Source organism: Caretta caretta, chromosome 12, assembly GCF_965140235.1.
Source record: "Caretta caretta isolate rCarCar2 chromosome 12, rCarCar1.hap1, whole genome shotgun sequence".
NCBI classification, from domain to species: domain Eukaryota; kingdom Metazoa; phylum Chordata; order Testudines; family Cheloniidae; genus Caretta; species Caretta caretta.
The window spans coordinates 39,451,098-39,475,841 of record NC_134217.1 but is presented as its reverse complement, the minus strand read 5'-3'; the positions used below and the strand labels follow the sequence as shown (position 1 = coordinate 39,475,841).

Below are 24,744 nucleotides of genomic sequence, written 5' to 3'. Positions count from 1 at the left end.
TCTGAGGAACAATTGCCAGGTGAATGGGCATACTGTCTGGGGCTCTGACAACACTGAAGAATAACTCTTATCTAGCATCCTGTTGCTTCAAAGTATTCTCCAAACATCCCCTTAGCCTCAGATCTCCCGGTGAGGTAATGGTGGCTATCCTGGTTAGACAGATGAGGAAATTGAGAGCGGCTCGCTAAGTGAGTGAGGGGCAGAGCTGGCTGGCATTAGACTCCAGTTCTTGGCTCCCAAGATGCTCAGACCACCCCCTCTTCACATGGGCATGCATGCCTATCAGTACATCTATCTCCCTCTCTGGGCCCTTACATTAAGGGGTGTCCGCAAAAAGAAAAGGAGTACTTGTGGCACCTTAGAGACTAACCAATTTATTTGAGCATGAGCTTTCGTGAGCCACAGCTCACTTCATCAGATGTGTACCGTGGAAACTGCAGCAGACTTTATATACACACAGATAATATGAAACAATACCTCCTCCCACCCCACTGTCCTGCTGGTAATAGCTTATCTAAAGTGATCAGCAGGTGGGCCATTTCCAGCACAAATCCAGGTTTTCTCACCCTCCACCCCCCCACACAAATTCACTCTCCTGCTGGTGCTAGCCCATCCAAAGTGACAACTCTTTACATAATCAAGTCGGGCTATTTCCTGCATAGATCCAGGTTTTCTCACTTCCCCCCCACCCCCATACACACACAAACTCACTCTCCTGCTGGTAATAGCTCATCTAAACTGACCACTCTCCAAGTTTAAATCCAAGTTAAACCAGAATATCTGGGGGGGGGGGGGGGTTGGAAAAAACAAGAGGAAACAGGCTACCTTGCATAATGACTTAGCCACTCCCAGTCTCTATTTAAGCCTAAATTAATAGTATCCAATTTGCAAATGAATTCCAATTCAGCAGTTTCTCGCTGGAGTCTGGATTTGAAGTTTTTTTGTTTTAAGATAGCGACCTTCATGTCTGTGATTGCGTGACCAGAGAGATTGAAGTGTTCTCCGACTGGTTTATGAATGTTATAATTCTTGACATCTGATTTGTGTCCATTTATTCTTTTACGTAGAGACTGTCCAGTTTGACCAATGTACATGGCAGAGGGGCATTGCTGGCACATGATGGCATATATCACATTGGTGGATGTGCAGGTGAACGAGCCTCTGATAGTGTGGCTGATGTTATTAGGCCCTGTGATGGTGTCCCCTGAATAGATATGTGGGCACAATTGGCAACGGGCTTTGTTGCAAGGATAAGTTCCTGGGTTAGTGGTTCTGTTGTGTGGTATGTGGTTGTTGGTGAGTATTTGCTTTAGGTTGCGGGGCTGTCTGTAGGCAAGGACTGGCCTACACCACCCTGGGGAAGTGGAGAAGTCTGATCCCGATTTTGCAGCGGGGGAAACTGAGACACGGACAGTCTGCACTTGCATTATTCCTAATCCTCCACCCCTGGGTGGTGCAGTGTGTAGGGTGGGTGCAAACCTTGCTAGGCTGGCAGTGCCAAGGGAGAAGTGCAGGAGGATTATGCGGGGGGTTGTATTTTGCGGGAGCAGCTGCTGGATTACTTTGGCAGGGTGCTGGGGGAGGCCTGTGTGTTTGAGGCAGGGCTGCAGAGGGGGAGGGGGTTGTGTGATGGGAAGAGGTGAGGGTGCTGGGGCAAGGATGGGTGTGGCTTGTGGCTCAGGTGTGGGTGAGCAGGAGGGTGCTGAGGAGGGACTGTGTAGGGTGGGGTGTGTTGGGGGAGCAAGAGGGGGTTCGGTATGTGTTCGTAGAAGGGGGAGGGGCTGTGTACAGGGGGGTTGTGGGTGGTGGCTGGGGATAGTCTGGTGGTGTATGGGGGTATGCTGGAAGGTGTGGGGTAAATGGTGAGCGGAGCAGGGGATGTGTACGGTGGGGTTTTGGGTGGTGTCTGGGGGCAAGGGGAGAGCAGCGGTTGTGTAGCAGGTTACTCTGGGTGATGGTGACGGTCAGGGCTGTGTATGGGGGATCAGGTGTAGCGTAGGGGGTACTCTGGGTGCCCTGGGGGGTCAGTGCTGTGTAGGTGGGAGCAGGGTGGTGTAGAGAAGTGCTGGGGGGGAGTAGGGGTAGTGTAGGGTGCGTCCTGGGGGGGTCGGGGTGCTGGAGGGAAGTAGGGGTGTGTGTGGATGCTGGGCGAGCAGAGGTGGTGTAGAGGAGTGCAGGGGGAAGCAGGATCAGTGTAGAGAGGGAGTGGGGGATGGTTAGGATGTGTAGGAGGACACTGAGGGAGAGCAGGAGCGGTTTAGGGAGTGCTGGGGAGTGCTCTGGGTGCCCTGGGGGGGTCAGGGCTGTGTATGGGGGTACTGGGGGGGATAGGGTGTGTGAATCGGGACACACTGGGTGGTGGGTGTGGATACTGGGGGAGCAGAGGTGGTGTGGGGAGGAGCGGGGGCAGGCAGGGGGGTGGGGGTGGTATGGGCTGGGTAGGGGGATACTAGAGCTGGTTTATGGGGGTGCTGGGGGGAGCAGAGTGGTGCAGGGGGGTGGGGGTGGTTAGAGCGGGTAGGGGGATACTGGGGGGCTGTTTATGGGGGGGCTGGGGGGAGCAGAGTGGTGGAGAGGGGTGCTGGAGGAGCTGGGGGCAGTGCAGGGGGTGGGGCTGGTTAGGGCTGGGTAGGGGTATACTGGGGGCGGTTTATGGGGGTGCTGGGGGCAGCAGAGGGGTGCTGGAGGAGCTGGGGGGCAGTACAGGGGGTGGGGCTGGTTAGGGCTGGGTAGGGGGATACTGGGGGGTGGTTTATGGGGGTGCTGGGGGCAGCAGAGGGGTGCTGGAGGAGCTGGGGGGCAGTGCAGGGGGTGGGGCTGGTTAGGGCTGGGTAGGGGGATACTGGGGGGCGGTTTATGGGGGTGCTGGGGGGAGCAGAGTGGTGGAGAGGGTGCTGGAGGAGCTGGGGGACAGTGCAGGGCGTGGGGCTGGTTAGGGCTGGGTAGGGGGATACTGGGGGGTGATTTATGGGGGTGCTGGGGGGAGCAGAGTGGTGGAGAGGGGTGCTGGAGGAGCTGGGGGGCAGTACAGGGGGTGGGGCTGGTTAGGGCTGGGTAGGGGGATACTGGGGGGCGGTTTATGGGGGTGCTGGGGGCAGGAGAGGGGTGCTGGAGGAGCTGGGGGCAGTGCAGGGGGTGGGGCTGGGTAGAGCTGGGTAGGGGGATACTGGGGGGCGGTTTGGGGGTGCTCGGGCGGGGTGTGGGGGGGCGGCCGCGCAGCACGTCCCGCCGTGTCTCCCCCCCGCCCCCGCCAGCACCTGTAGCGGGGGGGCGGCCCCGGGGGAGGCGGCCCCGCCCCGCCCCTCGCCCTGCGGTTGGCCCGGCGGGCGGCCCATGCTAATGAGCCGGGCGCCTTAGGGCACCTGCCGGCGGGCTCCCGGCGCAGAGCCGCTGCCCGCCCGGCCATGCCGCGCTCCTTCCTGGTGAAGAAACCCTCCAGCACCCGCGTCCCCAACTACGGGCAGCTGGAGTCGCGGCAAGGTGAGGGCGCGCCGCGCCCCGGGGCAGGGCACCCAGGGGGGCCCCCCGGCTCTGGGACCCGTCGCGGGGTGCGGGTCCTGCTGGGGGTCACCCTGCTGCCGGACCGCGACTTCCCTGCGCGCCCGGGCTGCTCCCCTTCCCACCCCGCCCGGTCTCCCGGCTTCCCGCGGGCGCTGTCCCGGGGCGCAGGCTCCCGCGGCGGGCAGGTTCCCCTGCGCCTCGCCTCCGGCAGCGGGGCGCCTCCTGGGGGTGACGGCGAGGGTCTCCCCGCCCCAGCGAGCCAGCCCCCACCGCTTCCCGGGCTCTGGGGCTGACGGCCCGGCTCCGCACCGCGGGGAGGAACGAGCGTCACGCCGGGCAGGGGTCGGCTCCCCCCTGCGCCCCGCGCAGCGCAGCGCGGCGGCCCGCGGGTGGGGGAAGCGGTGGCCCGGTCCTGCCGTGGGGCTGCCCCGGCGGCTGGGGGCGGGCTGGAGCAAAGCAGCGCGGGGGTGCGACTGCAAAGTAGCCTCGCTTCCTTCTGCAGGGGGGTCTTCGGGCCGGGGGAGCTGCGGAGAGGGGCTCCCAAGCAGTTCAAACAGGCGGTCCCAGTGGGGGGCCCCCCTTCAGACAGGGGGACCCTCCCGATAGACCCACTGCTGTCATCTCATCCGAGTCCAGCAGGTGGGGGGGAGGGAGTATTTCCAATCTGCTCCGGCGGGGGAGGTCAGAAATCTCCCCAGGATGGAGGCACAAGGGCTGACACTGGCTGTGTTGTGATTAACTTCCCTCTTGGACCTCCTGGAAAGTCCAGCGCGCTCCACTGAGCACCACGGTGGGCCTGATTCACCCATGGATAGATGGCCTGGGCCGTCCTCCCAGCTCGGGCCCCTTGGCTGGGGCAGGATGCCACCGGATGGGAGCCTTAGCAACTGCTGGAGCCAGTTCCCTTCACAGGTCCAGGACCTAGGAGACTGGGGCAGCAGCAGCAGGAAAGGTGGCCAATTCCATCAGGTAGAACAAGGCTCTGACTTCTGCACTGAGGCTTCCCTTCCCTAGAGAAGGGGGATCATTGGGGGGAGTTAGATGGGTGGACCTTGGAGCTAGCAGGGAGTGCTGGGGCCAGCCCAACATCCTGGTGCTCAGCCTGTAAATAGCACTGCCCCAATAGCAGCCCCTGCCCCAAAGCGTCCCCGGCTTCTCTCCACACAGTGTGTAAGGGCCGAGCAGAACAAACCCGCAGAGGGTGGAGGAGTTGGGGTGACCGTGATGCAGGGCCTGGTGTGTACACAGTGTGTAGGCGGAGCGGACTTTGGTTAATGGACACACGAGGGGAACTGGCCATCAGCTCTGCCGTGCTGCTCTCCCCGGTGCACAGCTCCTGGCTAGGCGCGCCTGCAGGGCATGCGGGTGGGAGCCACTAGACAATGTCCACGGTTCCGTGTTCACCTGCCTCTTGCTTCTCCCCAGAAATCAATGGCGCGTGCCACGCCTGCGGGGGGCTGGTCATCCCCATCCTCATCCCGAATGACGGCACCCCTTCCGCGCCCTGGGCCGGCAGCTCCATCCTCGCCCGCTTCTCCTTGCCTCTCCCACTGGATGGGGATACCAAAAGGACTCCCAGCACAAGCCCCCACAACCTGGAGATCAGCCTGGTGGACACGTTAACGGGCCGAGCGCCGGGCTCCCCTCTCAAAGACAACCAGAACAACCTCAACCTGCCCCCCGTCCTCAGCCTGCCCCAAAGGAGGCCACCCGACCCGGGGAGCCCAGCAGAGGGGCACAGGGGAGCCCAGGACAAACTGCAAGGGGCACGGGGCAGGGCAGCTGAGCCCCTGGAGAGATTTGAGTGCTTTGACTGCCATAAGTCCTACCACACCTTCTCCGGGCTGGCCAAACACCGCCAGCAGCGCTGCGTGCTGCAGGCCAGGAAGTATTTCACCTGCAAGTACTGTGACAAGGAGTACGGGAGCCTGGGAGCGCTCAAGATGCACATCCGCACCCATACACTACCATGCGTCTGCAAGATCTGCGGCAAAGCCTTCTCCAGGCCTTGGCTGCTCCAGGGACATATCCGAACGCACACAGGTGGGGTGCGGTGCCGGGGCGAGTCCTCGGGATAACAGCGCAGAGCTGCACAGGGAGGGAAGCGCCTTTCCTGTGCTTACAGGGCTCCGCTTGGCCAGTAACTTTGCACAGCAAGCTGGTCTAGTTGGCTCGCAGGCGCATAGCGGGCGGTAGTGGAGGGCGGGTTGGGAGAAAATGGCTAATCTGTTGTTGTCCCCAGGCTTGACTGGTGGATCGGCCTTTTAATGTGGCATTCACAAAACAGCCTGCCAGGCCCAGTTGGGTTCAAAATGCTTGTATTTTGTATGGAGATTTTTTGCAGATCCCAAGAGTAAAAGATCAAATGCTGCAGACCAACCTGTGTACCTGGGACACTAATACTCTGTATCTGTATCCCAGTAGCACCTAAAGGCTCCATTTAGATCAGAGTGAGCCTTTGGCGTTAGGCGCTGTACAGAGACCCAGGATACCGCAGTCCCTGCCTTGAGGAGTTTACAGGCCAAGGGTTTGTTTTAGTACACTGGAGCTCCTCTCACTGCTCGCTCCAGGGGCCACAGTTGATGAGTTGTTGTAATCTGAGTGGCTGCATCCCGCCTGGAGCTTCAACTCCCCCTTGGTGGTGCGCCAGCTAGGTGGAGTTTAAAGTGTGGACGGGAGTCAGGGTAGGGGCAACAGGCAACGTTTGAGTTCTAGCTCGAGCCAACAGTGCAGAGATGACCAGCCCTAAGGCATCCTGCACAGACTTTACCTTTATGCACCCAAATAATCCCATTGGCTTCAATGGCTCTACCTGCATGCAGGAAGTTAAACAAGTGCATAAATCATGCCAGGATCTTGGAAGAAGAATCTAACCCCTTAGAGTAAGTGAGTAGATCCTCAGAATCCCATTTGCTCGGCCCTGTTTTGCTCTTTGTTTGCCCTTTGCATTTCTATTTGTTTGGACAATGCAAACTCAATGAACTTAGTTTTCCCCCTGTGAGTTTCAATTTATGACTCTTGGTGCTGTAATGTCTGGGTTACAGACACTGCAGATGAATGTTTAAAAACAACTGTTTTCATGGGAATTAATTTTTTTAAAGTATGGAAATCTTGCCCTGTTGGGTTTAGGTTTCATAAAAGCTTGTTTTAGCAAAACTAATATTTTTGTCACCATTTACCTTGATTGTGTCCCTTTAGTAGAAATATTTGCAGTATTTCCTACCTATTCCCTTAGAAATTGGATAACTCAAGTCAAATTGACTAGCAGCGAAGTAACCAAAAATCAGACTGACTAGCTTTGTTCCGTTATGCCAGATGAGAACAACATCCAGAGCAAATGCAACTAGTGAGAAGTAAATGATTTAAAAGAGAATTCTTCTGGTTTTAATAATCTTAGGTATTACAGATTGGGGGAAGGGAGGGGAAATTCCCCTCTCCTTTTAAAAAGATGTTCTCTAATCCATCCAGATTAGCCCTAATTCTATTTACTCATAGTGTGTTTATTGTAAGATTGTTGTGGTGCCTTTACAGTCTTGGTTTGCCCCCTCTTGGCTCACGTACTATGGCCTTGGGCATGTTGCCTCAGTTTCCCCATTGTGAAACATGGGTAATACTTACCTATCTCCAGGTGGGTTGTGAGGGTTGGTTAGTGCTGATAAAGTGCTTTGAAGATTTAAGTGCTGTCAGCAAAGAAAGTGGCAGAGGAGCACTGGTCGAGTACATTTCTTCTGCCTAAACAGTCTCTTGCCAGATTTGCTGTTGTGGGAAAGTTCCTCTTGTAATAGGAAGTGCTCATGCCATGTAGGCCGAGAAATCCAGTTACAAAGCTGGTTGTTCCGAAGTGGGAGACTTGCGATTTCCCCCCTCCCTGCACGCTTAAAATAGAGGTGGTAAACAGGAAACACAATACCAGTGCCCAATGCACATATCCCCCTCCATATCCCATGTACGAACCTAGCCCAGAGCTGTGCGTGAGCAACAGTGCTCCTGCAGAGGATACACAATAAGCTGATGTTTGTCTCCCCGCAAGAGAGGCTGGGGGCGGGCTGGAGGCTGACTCACCAGTGTCCCCTTAAGCAGACAGCCCATCGGACATGAGCAGGTAATAGGATCCGGTTGCAAAGCAAAGGTTAGCGTGTGTGACTCTTGGGCTCCGGAGCAGGGCCAGTCCTGGTTCCTTTGTACAGGGCTCTGGGCACGGCACCTGGAATATTGCCCCTGGTTCTGGCACCAGGATCGCAGGAAGATATGGACAAATTGCAGGGAGTTCTGAGAAGAGTGACCGATCAGCAGCCTGGCAGGATTGATTTACAAGGAAAGACTGAAAAAGCTGCATGCACCTAGCCTGGCTAAGCAGCACCTAAGGGTGGGAGCAGAGGAAGTGAGGGGCTACTCAGTGTGGTATATAGAGGGATAATAAAGGGTGGTAGTGGGGTGATTAGGTTGAAGCAGGGCAAACCTGGCAGTGAGCTGCCTTGGGGTGTGGAATATTCTCCCCAGGCGAGTGTTGTAAGCCCCATGGCTGGCAAATGGTGCTGGGAGGAGAATGATCTGGGCCTCGCCCTGGGGAGAGAGTCTGATGGGGCTTTTCCATCTCCAACTTCTACATCGAAAGGGAGTCCTTAGATTGTGAATTTCAAGCCAAACTGTCTGGCCTGTGCTGGCTTCTGCAGCAGAGGCTAGGGGGGTGGCTGGGAAGAGTCACCTGGCTTGGCTTGGAGGGAATACAAGATCCTGGCTCCCCTGGGTGCTGTGTCCCACCCCTGCTGCTACGATATGCTCAGGTGAAAGGCTTCCAGCTGGCGAGTCCATGCTCCCCCCATGGTGGAACGCTTCTGACATTTACTTGTGCAGTCAGCTGCTGGAAATGAGATTCCAGGTCTCTTGGGCTGTCTGTCCACCTGGCTCCAGTCTCCGCTCTTTCTTCCTGCTGTACAGCCCCCTTCCGCATGGCAGGGAGGCGGAGCATTCCCCTGGTTACAACGGGCAGCGGGCTGGGCAGCCACTGGGATGTTCACAACGCTCCCTCCCTCCTACTCCCTGGAAACCCCCTAACCCACCTGAGCGCCTAGCAACCCATGGCGATTGCCTGCCATTCGGCCTGGCCGCTGCACCCCACTGATTGCAAGGGGGAGCCAGGATAGAAGAGTTGTGTGGAATTTACTGCTATTTCTGGGACCCCAGGCTGCTCAGTTCTCCTTTGAGATCCGTACAAACCAGACCAGAGGCGGGACCGGTCCCTCCCCCCCGACCCGGCCAAGCCAGGCTGGTGCCCCGGGCCCGGGGCCTTGTCCAGCTGGAGCTGCTTGAGTGGGGGTGGTTCTCTCTGACAGTGTTGTCTTTGCTCCCCCCCAGGTGAAAAGCCCTACAGCTGCTCGCACTGCAGCCGCGCCTTCGCCGACCGCTCCAACCTCCGCGCCCACCTGCAGACGCACTCGGACGTCAAGAAGTACCAGTGCCGGGGCTGCTCCAAAACCTTCTCCCGGGTGTCTCTGCTCTCCCGGCACGAGGAGGCTGGCTGCTGCCCTGCATCCTGACGCCCGCTGCCCAGGGCCGCACCAAGCGGTCAGAACAAGGAAACCCACTGTAGACCTGGGCATCTCCGTGGGAGCTCTTGGCATCCTGCCACGCTGTGGAGGGTGCGGGTGGATGTGTGCTACCGGGGGAGAAGGCTCCGGTTCCTGGTGGTGGTGGAGATCTATACCCATCTTCCAGCTTTGTGTCTTCAGCTGAATGGCACCAGCTTTGCAGAGGGCAGTGCTGGAGGCCTGGCAAACGCATTGCAGGAATGGCTTGGTTCTGTCTCCATGCAGGCAATGCCCTTCAGTTTGCACGTGAGGAAGGGGAGTGGAGACTGCGTTCCAGCCTAGCTTTGAGCTCCTTGCCTTGAGCTCTGGCTCTGTAGGGGTGAACTGGATCGCCCCCAAAGCCCCAAGCTGCATCCACTCTGCTCACCTGCCTTGGAAGTACCTTTGTCTGCACCCATTCAGCTGGGCTGCCTGAACGGTGCTTCAAGCACAGCCGTGCCGGAGGAATAGCCTCTAGTCATTTTTGCCCCTCTCCCATCCTTTGCATCCAAGAGTCTCCACCTCCCTCATTAGGGGCTGGGACGTCAGGTTACCTGCAGCCAGTGGGAGCTGTCCATTCCCCACCTGCATGCTGCCACTGCTCCATGGCTGCCCCTGTGGGATCTGTTGTTGCACATGGGTTCAGTTTGATTGCCTGGTGTCTAATAAAAAATAAAACTGACAGTCTGCAAGTGAACTTGTCTTATTGCCCAAAAGAGGATGGGGCCAGCGACTTCTCACTGCGAGGGCGCAGGTTGCTTGCTGCCCCACCTTGGTGACACACCCTCCTAGCCTTGTTTCACGATGCATTGCTCCCCCCCAGCCTCAGCACTTATCTGATCGGGGTTACTTGTATTGCAGTAGCACCCAGAACCCTAGCCATGGGCCAGGATCCCAGTGTGCTAGCCTCTGAAACACAGAACAGAAAATGGTCCCTGCCCCAAGGAGTTACAGTCTTAAGTATCAGACAAGGGGCAATGGAGGATAGAGACAGAATAGAAGAAACAATGAGACCTTGATTGGCAGAAGTCTCCAGGGCTGTGCGTAGTCATAGCAGAGGAACTGCTTCTGTGCTCTTTGGCTTTCAGACACTCTCTTACCTCTCTCCCAGGCATCTGCTTCTCCCCATTCGTGGCACAGTTTCACTCACCTTCACCGCTTGGACACAGACATGTCCTCCAGCCCCAAAACGTACCGTGTCTTGCATTGTTAGCAGCTGCTGGAAGGACAGCTCCCAGGTCTGAAATCTCTGCTGTTTGTGTCGGCTTTGTTCTTTAAGGACCTTGTTTACGTAGGCCTGCCCCAGTGTGTCCTGCACCCCTGCTGATGCTTCACGGCAGTCGTGCTGCATTCACTGCTGTGCTCGGAGGTAGCGGAAGACCCATGGGACCAGGCCCCCACATCTCCTCGTTGCCTATCTGGGTGTGCTCTGGTCCCAGCCACAGCCAACCTGGCACCACGCCGCAACTACCATGATGAGGGAGGGGCTCACTCCCTTTTACCTCTTTTTGTGCCTATAGGGCCAGATTTCCAAGGGCTCGGTGCCCACAACTGGCCCTGTCTTTCCATGCTGCTCCGCTCTTGTTGCGATGCTTTTATAGCCAGATCTGTCTGAGAGCTTCTGCACCCAGAGCGATCTTGAAAAATCTGCCCTTAACCTTCAGTGTTCTCTGATCTTTTCTTGGAAAGAAATCCTAAAGCCAGGAGTGCTGGAGGAACCCCTCAAAGGGGCTGGGGCTCTATCTTTTGGATCAATTTTCCTGTCTCTCCCTCTGACTTAAGCACTTGAGCCCTTCCCTCGGGGAGGAGCGAGCAAGGGAATGAATGATCGGGTGTAAATTCTTCAGCTAAACTCTGCATTTCCAGAGGGGCTGTCAGGGGTCAGCCATCATGTGAGTGTAATTTGGTATAAAATTTTACCGATTGGGGAGGGGGGAATGGGTCCTAGGCAGGGAGGGATTTGCTGCAGCTCTGCACCAGGGATGGCACGTGGAATTTGAATGCATTATCTTGTTTTGCCCTATTCAGTGTTATGTCTTCATCTCTTAATTTTTTAAACAGGAAGCAGAGGGCCTGGACCTGAGGCTGCTTCCATGCAGGCAGTATAAATAGAAGCAGGGGTATTCATTTTTGCTGATCGCTGAATGTAATTTCAGTGGGCAGGGCTCTCACATATCAGATTCCTGGCCTGGTTTTCTTTTCTCCCAAACTGCACATGCCCCTCTGCCCTACCCCAAACAGGGTGCTGTCACAGTTGCTGCTCACGTTCCTGGGCTGGATGAAGGCCGAGGCCCTAGATTGCTACTCAGGGCCCCAGCTCCTGGAGTCAGGATTGCAGCTTGGGATTTCATTTTTTGTTTGTTTGTTTTTTTAAAGCGTCTCTGTCTTGTGGTTGCAAAGAAACACTTGAAAGGGGAGTCTGGGGGTAACCAAAGCAGTGATGTCTGCCTGTGTCTGCTGAGAGCCTGAACCGATAGCTCTGAGAGCTGCTGCCTGCCCTGTGCATATGGATGGGTGTTCACACCAAGTCCTCTCCATGTGGCAGCAGATGGTTACAGCAGGCTCCGCCCACCCTCTACAGATACACCTTGACTGCTGGGGGATGTACTGGGGCTCCCCTGCTGTCCCTCTTGCCTCTCTGACGATGGGCAGGGGACCCCCTGCTGCCACTTCTGCGGGACAATGGGGCCACTTGCTACTGGCCCAGTCTGTCTGGGAGCAAAGGGAGCGGTGACTGTTGCCACGGCCACTCCAAGTTGGGGAAGGGCTGTGGGGCAAGGGCAGTGACGGGGCCCTACATTGTGTGCATTGGGCCCCTGGCCCCATTTGTGGCCTCATGTGTTTTGTGGCTTTCAGCTCCTCCTCGCATCCTGCTCAGTGGGGGCAGCATGAGGCAGGGCTGCAGCCCTGTCGGATTTCGGGGGGGGCTGTGGGAATGCCCCCTTCCCTTCTGGGGTCTTAGAGATGAGCAGGCATTTGGCTCTGGAAGTTACCTATCTACCCCTTGAGCAGGTCAGGGCAAGCTTTCCCCCCCCTTCTCCACGGGGGCTAGGGAGGTCGAATCTCTCTGTATCCCTGCTCCTAGCCTGTCTGCCTGCTCCTCCTCTTCCCTGGTAAAAAGAAAAGGAGTACTTGTGGCACCTTAGAGACTAACCAATTTATTTAAATAAATTGGTTAGTCTCTAAGGTGCCACAAGTACTCCTTTTCTTTTTGCGAATACAGACTAACACGGCTGTTCCTCTGAAACTCTTCCCTGGTGTAGCTCTAAGCTCTGCGGGGCAGGACTCTGCTTGTGTTGGACACAGCTGACTGTGTCCGTGCTGATTGCTGCTGGTTTCGGAGCCCTGTGCAGCTGGTTAAACTTCCAGACCCGTGGTGATCTTGGTCAAAGTTCCCCCAAGACAACGGCTCATGGGGCTGATGCAGTTAAGGTATGTCAGTTTCATAGCCAACGGCCCACAAGCGAGTCATGAGGCCAGCCTCACGTCCACCCACCTCTGCCTGCCCTCACCTGAGGGATCAGGTCTCCATTTTGCAGCTGGGTGAACCAGTGGTGGTTTGGCAGTGTGATGTGGACAGCCCCTTCAAGATGCTGTGGGTGGACGATCTGAGCCAGGCAAGCCACCACCCCAAGCGCTTTGAAGAACAGGGGGCCGGGTTATGTTGTTTCAGCACAGAGAGCAATGGGCCGGGCACCTCATACAATGTGCAGTGGAAGTCCTTGCCCCAAAGGGCATGTCGTGCCAGAGAGGTGTTTTCCCCCCACCCTGCACACATCAGAGATCTCAGCTACTCATCCCTAGCTGCGTGAGTGGAGAGACAAGACTTTGGCACAGGGGGGAAGCTGCTTCTGTATTTTCATGGGTCTGGGCTGTTCCCTGACCCATTTGCTCTGCTGGTGGCAGAGAATAGGTATGAGACCTGCCCAGTACCAGCTGTAGAGTGGGCAGCTTGTCTCCAGGGGCCTTTTCTGTTGTACAGCCAGGGCCTGTGCGCTAGGCGCTGTACGGACTCTCCAAAGGGCAAACCCTGCCCCAAGGAGCCAACAAGCGCCGTGACAAAGGGAACTCAGGGCTGCGGGGAGGGGAAGCAACGCAGGGAGCCGTGAAACAGCTCAGCTCGGGGCCATGTCGTCATGGGATGCTTCTCAGTGTAGAACCCCGCGCCCCCCCTTTAGCGGCTATGGAAAGCTCCGTATGAAAGAGCCCGCGTGTGTTTCCTTAGTGGAGATGGCAGTGTGTCTGGGTGAGCGGCGGTGTGGGGGCTGCTGATGTCACTTTCCTGGCCCAGCAGAAAGGCAAAGCAGAGCTAATATGTATATTTTGGGCACCAGGCGGCTTGAGTGGGGGGTTATAAATAGAGCCCAGAGGCCTAAAGGAAGCTATATTGTGAATTGCGTTCTATTCCTAGCGCCCCATGTCTAAATATGTCCATTGCACCTGTCGCCAAGCGGGGCAGTGGGGGAAAGAATCTTACAGGCTCTAAAATAAACCCGAATGTTTTCCCTTCTCCTAACGGTGCATGGAAAATACGTATAAATATATCCCCGGGCTGGGGGGAGAGGAGCAGACGGGGACCCTGGCAGCCAGCCAGCCCTGGGTGCAACAAGGGAGAGCAGGATCGGAATGAATGAATGAGATTTTCCACTCTGCGGTGGTTAGGCTGAAGCTGTAAACAGCATGTGGGGCCTTCTCCCCCCATCATCTCTGGGCCTCCTGCACCCCCAGCCCATCCTCCCCACGGGGCCTACAGGGCCCCCCGCCCCCTTCTCTGTTCCCCTCTATTGCCTCTTTCCTCTGGGCTATCTGCCCTCCACCCCAGGCAGCTGGGCCCCTTTACCTTCCTCGGGGCTTGGAAGGGCAGTGCCTAGCTGGGCCATGTGGGTCAGCGCCTCTGCACTTCCCTCTGAGAGGACAAAATCCACCCTCCTGGGGGTTCCCTCTCCTTGTACAGAGGCTGGGTGGGAGATGCTGGGCCTGTGCCAGCCGGCCTAGCAGAGCCTGGGACCACCCATGGGAGCCACAGAGCCCAGGGACCAAAATTTACCAGAGCCCATGGCTGCAGGAGCCGTAGTGGGACGCTCAGCACTTTATACCTGCTTCCCCATCGGTGCGCCCACGCGGCCCCTACTTTCCCCATCTGACAGCTGGGGAAACTGAGGCACAGCCTGGCCTCAGAAGGGGCACACACAGAAGGAGCCAGGAATCTCCTTCCCTGCCCAGCCCATTTCCAAGCCCCACAATCCCCGTTAGAAAAGCGATGCCTTGCACTGATGTGCTAGCAGTGAAATGGCTGTGCTGCACGGAGCCAGTGGATGGGGTGGTCTTTGTGCCGAGGCGCTAGCGTGGCAGGGGTTCTCCTTTCCATCACTGCCAAACCAGGCTGATCTCCCCTTCAGTACAGGCCACCGGCTGATTGCTAGGGGGAGGCTGCTGGGCTCGCAGCTTGTGCGTGCGCGAGAGGAGAGAGAAGAAGCTTGCGGCCTGCAGACAGAAAGCCAGCAGCTCTGAGACATTTCCTGAGTGAGGTCACCAGGAACATAGTTCTGCTTTCGAGGGCGCTGCATGTGTCTGGCTCGGGCCTTCTCCCTTCCCCACAGCGGCAGAGCGGCGACAGTCTCATGATACGGGAGGGAAGGGGAATGAACCAGGGCTGGCTCGTCCAGTGCAAGGAGTGACCTCACCATGAGCTGGTGCACCTATGGATGCATACACGACTCGTCAGAGCCGGATCTGGCATGTGCACGTTAATCAGGAGCAGAGCCCATTGTTCGGGGGGCTGGGAGCACTGGTCACTGATAGCATGGAGCCATTTCTCTGCGTTTTATAGTCGGACAACCTGCCTGGCCCATTTCACGCCCCCAACACACCAGGCACCCGTCCTGCTCAGGGTTTTAACTGGCGGTGGATGTTCAGCACGTTTACAGGTTTCTGCAGCTTCTCAAAGCAATTGCCCATGGCCGCACTGCTTTAGGAAGCAAAGGAATACAAGAAGGGAGTTAATTTATGTGTCGTGGCAGGAACTGGCAAACCAGTGGGGCTGCCCAGAAGGAATCAAAGTCACAAACTGGCAAGGTGGCAGCTGTACTCACCAGCTTAAAGAAGATTTGGTTGTTAACAAGCTACACTTTTAAGACCAAGCTACAAACCTTCCAGTCCAGGGTTTATCTCCACCTTACCCTATGGAGGTGAAAGCCGGAAATCCACCAAAGATCCAGACAAATCTCGGAATGCCTTCAGCGGCAAATGTCTTAGGAAAACACTCGCTATCAAATGGAATGTTTCAGAGGAACAGCCGTGTTAGTCTGTATTCGCAAAAAGAAAAGGAGTACTTGTGGCACCTTAGAGACTAATGACTTTATAGCAAATGCCAAGATTGGTCAGAGTTCAACGGCTCCTTATCTCTAAAGAATCAAGCCAGAGCAGTTGTGCCAGGGGCATCCGGAGGAATGTGCAAAAGGGGTGGCCGAAAGAATCCAGCTGCCAAACAGTGCTCAGAGGGAGAACTTGTGGGACTTAACACAGAGAAGGTACAAAGAGCAGCCTGGGATAGGCAGGAAAGGTGAGCCCTGTTTGTGCCTCCAGTGACATCTGACGGTGCGGGAAGGATTCTGATTCAAACAACCCAGGAATGTTCGCTGTTTGAGAATAACGGACAGCCCATGTGCTCCGTGAGGAGCAGCCTGTGTTGATCTCTGGGGCTTGGGCACAGGAGGTCCCTTAGCAGAGGAGTGAAACTTTCTTACCAGAAGAATGAAGAGTAATGCACCTTGCTACCCGACCCCCTGACACTTTCAAGGTCCTCACAGTACAGTTGCTCACTACGGCCCAGTGAACAACGTCACATCCAGACTGAGGGCCGTGTTTGCAAATCAGGCTTCTGCTCATCATCCACAGAGCTGTCGTGCAACAGGGGGTGAAAACAGATTTCTCCCACTCTGGTAGACTCTCCCCAGGGAGGGTGTGGCCTAAACTGCAGCAACCTGTCTTGAAATAACCAAACGGGAGTGCATTGTGTCTAGGGGGAAGTCTGGCCCCTGGCGTCTTGCACCAGAGTGCAGAATTACAACTGCTGCCTGTAAATTATGCACTAATTGCTTGTGCAGATCCTCTCTCCTGGGGGAGAGTGGCTGGGGAACCGCACCCATCTGTCTGCCTCACTCTTGTCAGAGTTCAGTAAATCTGCCCGTAAGAGCTGGTATTTAATTTACACATGAGAAACAATCCTATTACTGTCCCATTAAGGGGGTGGCTAGTTTTCGGGGTGCTCTAGTGATGGTGACGCTGCCCCGTTGACACGGCGCTGAACTGCCATGGGTTCAGACTGAGTGTTTGGGATCTAGAGGGAAGGGTTCATGGCTCTAGGAGGTGAGAATAGCATCTCCCTCCTGGCTCTGCACCAGTGGATTGGCCCGTGTCTGTTTAAATTGCCTCTCCCAGGTGCCTTGCGATCTAAGGTGCTGGTGTTATTTGACGAGCGTAAATGCTGGGTGGAGAGCCCTGGTGAGCTGGAAGGGGCAAAGCAGTGGGGAAGCGGGGTGTTCGGTCTCCAGCACAGCCCAGGCCCTAGCTGAGTGCGCCAGACCCCAGTGCCCCTTCCCCCTTGCCTTTCACGCCATTCTCTGGCTGTACCTCCTGCCCCTCTATACACATATGGGTGGGGGAGCGGGATAGTGGCTAAAGCCTGGGACTGGGAGCCCATGGCTCTCCTTGGCTCTGGCATGCGGGGTCTGTGAAATGGGGACTGTGAGAGCAGGGGTGGGAGAGGCAGATCCGCAAGCACCTGCCAAACTCTTTCAGATGTTCGGATGGATCCTCCTCCATCACTTGCTGGCTTTAAGCCTGGCTGCCTTCTGGGACATGATGCTGCAGCCAAGCCCAGGTTGCCGGGATCAGGACCAGGGTAACTGGGGGGAGCTCTGTGGTTACCCAGGAGGGCGGCGGGGTGGAGCTCATGGTCCCTTCGGCCCTTAAACCCAATCTATGAGGGGAAGGCCAAAGTCACGTCCTCGCTCGCCGGCTCTGGGCAAGTTGGAAATGATCGGATCAAGGTGTGGGCCGGGGAGGGACTGGCACAGGGTTGTGACGGTTGGAGATGCAGCACGGTTCGCTCCTTTGCTCCCCAAAGCACCAGCCCCTCGATCAATATCCCCTGCAGTGGAGCCTGGCGGAGGGAGGGAGGGGCCCCTCTGGTGAGTGTGATGACCTGTCTGAAAATAGCCGCGCGGTTCCTAGCTATTGCCAGCTGCCCTGGGCTGGGCCTGCCCTCCACTTACTATCTATAAGCAGCTGGCAGGCCCCTCTGGAACCACACAAGTTTCCAAGGCTCTGTTAGCACGTTAGTGGAAGCAGCTCAGATGCCAGGGAGAGCACCTAGGAGCTGGTGAGGCAATCGCTGGCTGGTGCTGGGTGGTTTGAGCTGGATCACAGCGGCGGGCTCCGCACCCCCACGCTGTGCAGGGCAGCAGGCGTCCCCGCCGCTGGGAACACCAGCTCCTCTCCTGGGTGGTCAGGGTGAGTGCTGGGCTTAGCCCTCAGCATCATCCACCCTGTGCGGCCGGCTTTACTGACTCAAACAAACAGTTGTTCCTGGAGCCGGTGCAGGGATCTGGGCTCTCTCCTGCCCTGTCAGCCCAACCGACAACTCCTGCTGCTGTCTAGTGTGACGGGCAGCGAGGCAGCAGGGAGCCGGCTGGATTCCCAGAGCCCGGGGCAACAGGGTTGCGCGTGTTCGATCTGGGATCGTTCCCGGGGCAATTGGGTCGGAGCTTCCCGGGGCCAGAGCCCACGTGGTGGCAGGGAGGGCTGGATCACGGATTGGCCCAGTCTGTCAGCAGTTCTTCATCAGGATCAATCTGGATGGGTACCAGGTGCCCAGGTCTGAGTCAGGCCTGCTTCCCATTGCCCACCTGCGGCTTCTCCAAAAGCTAACCCCGAAAGCCTAAGGCAACAAGGGCATATGGGACAAGCCACAACTGTCACTGATTTCAGTGTGTGTGTGTGGGGGGCAGAGGGTGTCTACATTGCTGACGCTGGGGCTGAATTTGAGCCTAATAGAGAAACTGACCTCGCTAGCTGGGTGCCACAGGTGGCTTTTATTCCGTGAGTCAGGGCTGAGCCTAGAACGCCCCTCGGCAAAGCCACGGGGTGTGAGGCTGGGCCAGCCCCAGTGCCTGCAGGGAACAGCAGCCCTTCACCCCCTCCCCAAGACATAGAAATCCCTCTCCCCCATTGCATGGATCAGCAGCATCTGCCGGGCGGGTTGCAGCTGGAGCGTGACTGAGGCTGCTGCAAAGCTGATGGGTTAGCTGGGAGAGCACAGGGCAAGGGCTGGGGGTTCTCCACTCAAGCCCCCGCCCAGCCTGTATGGGGAGGAGGAGCCTTTCAGAGAGGCACAGGGCCAGCTCCCCAGCTGGGGTAAATTGCATGGCTCCACTGAAAGCTATGGTGATTTACATCTGCCCATGGCTCTCGAAGGGGGCAGGCTGAGATGGGACACTGACAGCCCCTTGAATCCTAGTGAGCACACACAGTTCTGTCGCTTTGGACTCACCGGCTAGGGAGGAGGCTTAGTTCAGCACCAGAAGTGAGCCCACGTTTCTGGAACTCTTCGGTGCTCAGACGCCATGGTGATGGGCTTGTACTTTCGGGACTGAGCTGAGGCCGAGCCCAGCCGTAACTCAGTGCACAGTGACGGTCATAGCTCCTGTACCCCAGGCCAGTGAGAGGTTGGTGGATCCACCCTTAACTGCAAATCTGGAGTTGTGGTGACCAAAGGTAATGGGGTCCAGGCGAGGACAAGAAATGAACAGCCAAGGTGGCAGATTCAGAACCCGTCCCAGGGAATGCTTTTTCACACGACACGGAATTAGGCTGTGGAACTCACCGCCACAGGGAGCTGAGGCCAAGAATTTAGCCTGGCCATGTGTACAGCTCTCGGGAATAGACTAGCCAGAGTTGTTATGATGAGTGATGATAATGCTGGCAGGGAGATTACATCTCCCGTTCCGGGGCTTGAGCCGATTTCTAACTATCAGAGACCAGATTATCCCACGTCTGCGGCTGCGTCACCTGCCTCTGGTACTGGCTGCTGTTGGGGACGAGACACTGGATCAGATGCAACTTGGCTCTGATCCGCTCTGGCGGTTCCTAAGTTCCATACGTTCTGATAAGAAGGGCAGCGGAGAACCCTGTGAATGAGTCACCCTCAAGGCACTCAAGGGGCAGACCCGCAGGTTTCCTTGGCACGCCCGGATCTGCCTAAACTGCAGGACAACAGGGCATCAGTCTGGAGGGATGTGGGGCTAACTGCAGGGCTCTGCTGGGACCAGCTTTGCTTCTTCAGTGGTTGTTTTACCACCTATGCCAGGGTTTCCCATTCTGCCTGAGGGGGATCAGCTCTAACGTGCTCCAGCTATTAACCCACCAGCTATTAACCCACCAAGCAGGTGCGCTAAGCAAGGCTGCTATTTTTAGCCGGACCCAGTGAATCAAGGCTGGGATATATTTATCCTGGGGGTTGGGTGCATGTGTGTGTGTCTCTCCTAGGGCTGGGATTTGCTGAATACTTTCCACTGTGAAGGACTGGAGGATAAAAATACCCCCCCCCCCCCGGGGGCTGGCTGGGTGAATGAGGCTTTACATGCACTTGTTACCTGCATTTCTCTGCTAGGTTCATGTAAATACAGGGGCAAAAGTTTGTAGCTGCTTGTTTTGGAAATTCGTTAAGGATGCAGAACGAGCCGGGCTCCTCAGAAGGTGGCAGGGGCAATCTCCCCCCCCCTCACATGGCGAGGGAGCTGTCTTCGTTAAAGGGGGCGCAAGGACTGAATTTCAGCTGTTGCCCAGGGGATGGGGCATCTGCTCTTTCTGGGGGGCGAGGAGGGGGAAATTTGGAGCTAGTCCCCTAATAATCTTCCATCTAGCACTGATCAGATGGCAGCTGGAATCCCGTGTTCCTCAGTGCCAGGAAGATGTTGCAAAGGTCAAGGGAATTCAGAAAGCAACTAAAAGATGCCGAAGAGATGAAGGCAGAATCAAATGATCCTGTGTGGCCTGGCCAGATGGTGACTGCAAGGGGCGTGAGATAACCCTGGGAGCTGCAGGGGCAGAGCAGGGCTAGCTTGGTCTAAGGGACAGGCTGCTGGGGATTCCTCCGAGCCATCAGTTCCCCAAGAAGTCAGTCTGACAGCAGTCTCCTCACTCTGGTCCATGGGTGGCGGGTGAACCCCTGCTTTAGGGAGGCTAGCCCCTGGCCCCGCCCCTTCCACCTGAGCCCTGCCCCCTGGAACCCTGAGGCCCTGCCCCCATGGCTGGAGGAGCCCCGAGCCTCCCTCCCTGCAGCCGGAGGAGCCCCATGGCCGGAGGAGCCCCAGCCGGCCCACACCAACCGGCCCGAGTACCCGGCCACCAGCTGGAGCAAAACCCCTGCCAGCTTCAGGGGAGAGGGGGAGCGAGGGTGGGCGGAGGGTGGGCAGGGCCACAGGCCTGGGTTAGGGAGTCTTAGCCTCCCCGGCCTATGATACCCACCGCCCATGCTCGGGTCCCTGGATCTGGCATACAGCAATGCTACGCTGAGTTGATCAGACTCAGTGTATGGTGAGTACAGGCTACCCCACGCAGCCAGAGTTACACAGCAAACCTCTTCCTTCATATGCACGTGCACATCACATTGCATCTGCTGTACACTGCATCCCACGTGTCGGGATTGGCGCGGTCCCTTGTAGGGACCAGACCCGGGGCAGCATGCTCTGTTCCCGCGCGGGCTGTGCACGCCTTACTCTGTGCCTCATCTCACATGCCAAGCTTGTGTGATCCCCTGTAAGGGGGTCCGTGGGTGTCCCCCTTTATCTTAGCTCATACAGACGTTCCGCTTCCATTGACCTCCCTCGTTCGGTCTCCCAAGAAATGAGGCCGTGCCGTGTCCCATTACTCACGTCAGCCCAGGCCTACGGGTAGCCGGCTGTGATGGGACATTGGAAAAAAGGAAAATATGATAGTAATAGTCACCATCACTCAGAACTCTCCCCACAGGCCTGGACAGAGCCTTGGAGATCAGACAGCAGGGAACAAGGGCTAGAGCGGCCGGGATCCATCCCCCCGCCCCCAAAATGATTTGTGGATAATTATTAGCACCCCCAGCAAATGGAAGGGAGGCTGGGGCTCGGGTCTGTGCTTTGCTGTGGACTCTGAACATTGGGTCTGTTCATATAGAGACTATCAAGCCAAAGGATTGTCTCACCGGGAATTACCCCAGTGTCAGGGGACGTCCCCGGTCTTGCGCAGAAAAGGTTCTAAGCTGTCCCCCTCCAGCAGCTCCCAGTCCAGGGATGGGGCCAGGGATGAGAGAGGGTGGAGGAAAGGAAGGGTGGGTCTGTGCTGCTTCTGTTCTGGGCTGCAGCTTGGCCCTGCTGCACCTATGGGAGGCCGTCACAAGTTAGAGCAGCTCCTGGCCCTGGCCCTTGACCCCTGCAGCAGGCCGGAATTCAGGAGGGGCAAAGCTCACCCGTGTAGCTGAGCTGATGGGGTCAAGATTCTGGGCTGGGAAGGAAGAACCCCACCCCCCTGCCCCAGGAAGGAGAGTGAGATGGGACCTTTGGGGCTGCAGGACTGAGAGAAGAGGGAGCATTTGTTATCAAGGAAGCCCTGGACTTAGTAGGTGTCTGGGGCTAATGGGCAGGCACCTGCTTCCTGGAGCGGTGACAAAGCTGAGGAGAGGACTGTGTGCGTATGTGTGTGTGTGACTGTGAGTGTGTGAGTGTGCGCACGCAGTGGGCGTGAGGTTAAGGATGCGCCTCGGGACCCCCAGCGCTCACCCCCGTCCTCCACACCCCATTCGAGTGTCATTCCCTTTGTCGGTGGCGTGATCGGGTGAGAACTATGCCCGGAATCCAGAGAGCTGGGTAGGTATTTAAAGTGCATAAATAAATACGGCAGCTGGTTCGTCAAGGAGCAGCGGCCCCCCCGAGAGCTTAGCAGCCCGTGCCCTGCGCTGGCCCCCCGAGGGGCGAGCTGTGCTCCTTCTAGGGGCGCAGCAGAGTATGTGGGCAGACCCAGCAAAGAACAATTCCCCGCAAAGTGGAGGCGCTCTAACCAGTGGGCATTGCTGCCTGCAATGCTGTTGGAGAAACGATTAGCGTCTTTGCTGCTGCTGCTTCCCCACCTGGGCGGCTCGCGTCTCTCAGCGTTCCCCTCCCATCCATGGCATGTCAGGCGGGCCCGGTAGCGGCAGTGCAGCAGGCGTCATCTCACTGGGTATGCCTGGGCCGTCCAGCGGCATGGCCCGTGTCTCGTGCACCGTGTGCGGCCAGCGGCATGGCCCGTGTCTCCTGCACCGTGTGCGGCCAGCAGCATGGCCAGTGTCACATGCACGGCTCGCAGCCAGCGGCATGGCCCGTGTCTCGTGCACCGTGTGCAGCCAGCAGCATGGCCAGTGTCACATGCACGGCGTGCGGCCAGCGGCATGGCCAGTGTCTTGTGCACGGCTCGGCGGCCAGCGGCCTGGCCAGTGTCTCGTGCACGGCGTGCGGCCAGCGGCATGGCCCGTGTCTCGTGCACCGTGTGCGGCCAGTGGCATGGCCAGTGTCTTGTGCACGGCTCAGCGGCCAGCGGCCTGGCCCGTGTCTCGTGCACCGTGTGCGGCCAGCGGCATGGCCAGTGTCTCGTGCACGGCTCGCGGCCAGCGGCCTGGCCAGTGTCTCGTGCACGGCTCGTGGCCAGCGGCATGGCCTGTGTCACATGTACAGCTCGTGGCCAGCAGCATGGCCAGTGTCTCGTGCACCGTGTGCGGCCAGCGGCATGGCCCGTGTCTCGTGCACGGCTCGCGGCCAGCGGCATGGCCAGTGTCTCGTGCACGGCTCGTGGCCAGCGGCATGGCCAGTGTCTCCTCTCTAGCTGTGGCTGGGCACTTCCAGCAGCAGGGTAGGGGAGTGCTGCCTGGACATCCCAGGGAGGCTCTGAACAGAGCAGGTGCATTCTGGTGGGTGGGTATAAATGGCAACAGAGTAGCTTGATGCAAAAGGGGTAGGTAAGTTTGGGGCTCCTGCAGAGTTCAGCAAATGAAGGAAGGAGATGCCCTGCCGCAAAGCTGCCTACGAAGGGGGAATGGAGGGGCTGGTGCCAGGCCAGGGAGGAGGGGACACTGCCTGGAAGTGCTTTGGCTGCAGACTGCCCAGGGCTGGAGGCTGCAATAGGCCCGAGCCGTGCTGCTTCCGCTGCAGATTTGCTCCACCCTGCTGGGGCTGCGGGGGACGTGAGATGTCAGCTGTTGGGCCCTGCTGGGGAAAGCCTGTTCCACGCAGCCCCCCCCTCCCCGGGAGACTGAAGGGGGAAATCTCCGAAATCACCCTGGTTGGTTTCGTCCTGAAAGGTGGGGAATATGGTGTCCGCTGTCCGCGGGTCTGTCCCTGGGCTGGCTCGCGAGGGTCCCTCCCCCAGCCCTGCCATCCCTTGCGTCTGGCTCCGTTTCCATCCCCCCAGGGACGGTTTTGGGGGGGGCGTCACTGGGTTTCTTTGCCCGCAGGAGCGATCGCTCATCTGGGCGCCATCCCCAGGGGTCCGGGTTCCACCTTCGCATCTCGCCGGCGGGCGCTGGGCTCGGCTGTGCAGAACCCGCCCCTGGGCAGACATGAACGAGGTCCTGGCCTGGCTGTGTAGGTGCAATGCTGAGCCTGCCGGGGAGGGAGCTGGGGGGCCGGCTGCAGGCACCAGGGCTCCAAGAATGCTGGGCTGGGACCCCCTGCGTACTGTGTTACCCACACCAGGGCCCTCAGACAAGGGAGATGAACTGACTCTAAGCTCTCCAGGGAACGGGCAGCCCCAGTGATGTTGGTGGGCCCCCTAGGGTGGTGCTGGAGGGGGACCATTGCGTCCGTTCTGGGGGCAGCTGTGCATTCGCTCTGCTCCTCGCTCAGCCCCTGCCCCCAGGCGGCCTGGCTGGCAGGTGCTTGAGGCCCGGAAAACAGGGCCTGGCTGCCGCGCCCATTCGTGCCCCTCCCCGGATCTTCGTGGTGCTGGCGAGATGCGCGGGGCTGTTCAGGGGTGATAGGCGGCCGTGGACAGGGCTCAGCTGCGCAGAGAATGGGAGCTCATTAGAGCCCTGCTGGGGGCTGTTGATGAGGCTGGGAGACCCTCGCAAAGCTCCCGCCTGCCTCTGTGCCCAGTACAGTCAGCAGGGAGGCCGGGCAGTGCAAGGAAGGGTGGTTGACCTTTTGGAGGGGCAGGGTACAAAGGAGGGGCAAACTGAGTGGGTCGGGCCCTGCTCCTTGCAAACCCTGTGACCTCCTGTACTTTCCTTCTGGCCTCTCCAACTCTTCCCCTTCAGCTCCTATTTTTCTCACTAGGAGGGTGGTGAAGCACTGGACTGGGTTCCCTAGGGAGGTGGTAGAATCTCCATCCTTTGAGGTTTTTAAGGTCAGGCTTGACCAAGCCCTGGCTGGGATGATTTAATTGGGGATTGGTCCTGCTTTGAGCAGGGGGTTGGACTAGATGACCTCCTGAGGTCCCTTCCAACCCTGATATTCTATGATTCCCTGGGATCGCCATTAGGCGCGGAGAGCCAGCCCTGTCGGGGCTCTGACTTCACGCCCCGGCCCAAGGCCATGATCTGGGCCGGCCCAGCCCAAGGCAGGGAAATCCCCCAGCAAACCAGCCAGGAGAATTCTGCTTAGCACTTCTC

General features: G+C 57.8%; 2 protein-coding genes across 2 annotated transcripts in view; both read left to right on the top strand.

Annotated features, from left to right (window-relative positions):
* Positions 1 to 5,031, top strand: part of RNF166 (ring finger protein 166) — a 38,517-nt gene extending 33,486 nt beyond the window's left edge. The window contains exon 7 of the transcript XR_007359298.2: positions 4,927 to 5,031. The gene's annotated coding sequence lies outside the window, so the exon portion shown is untranslated. The remainder of the gene's footprint in view (positions 1 to 4,926) is intronic.
* On the top strand, positions 3,365 to 9,755 carry SNAI3 (snail family transcriptional repressor 3). Its single transcript, XM_048870847.2, has 3 exons — positions 3,365 to 3,480; positions 4,927 to 5,544; positions 8,857 to 9,755. Exons 1-3 carry the CDS (start codon positions 3,405 to 3,407, stop codon positions 9,036 to 9,038), a joined length of 876 nt encoding a protein of 291 aa, XP_048726804.1. The 5' UTR covers positions 3,365 to 3,404; the 3' UTR covers positions 9,039 to 9,755.
* Positions 9,756 to 24,744: the final 14,989 nt, after the last annotated feature.

Coding starts and splice junctions, on each gene's coding strand:
- SNAI3 (XM_048870847.2), top strand. CDS start 3,405: ATGCCGCGCTCCTTCCTGGTGAAGAAACCCTCCAGCACCCGCGTCCCC. Junction 3,481..4,926: donor GCAGCTGGAGTCGCGGCAAG/GTGAGGGCGCGC, acceptor GCTTCTCCCCAG/AAATCAATGGCGCGTGCCAC. Junction 5,545..8,856: donor ACATATCCGAACGCACACAG/GTGGGGTGCGGT, acceptor GCTCCCCCCCAG/GTGAAAAGCCCTACAGCTGC.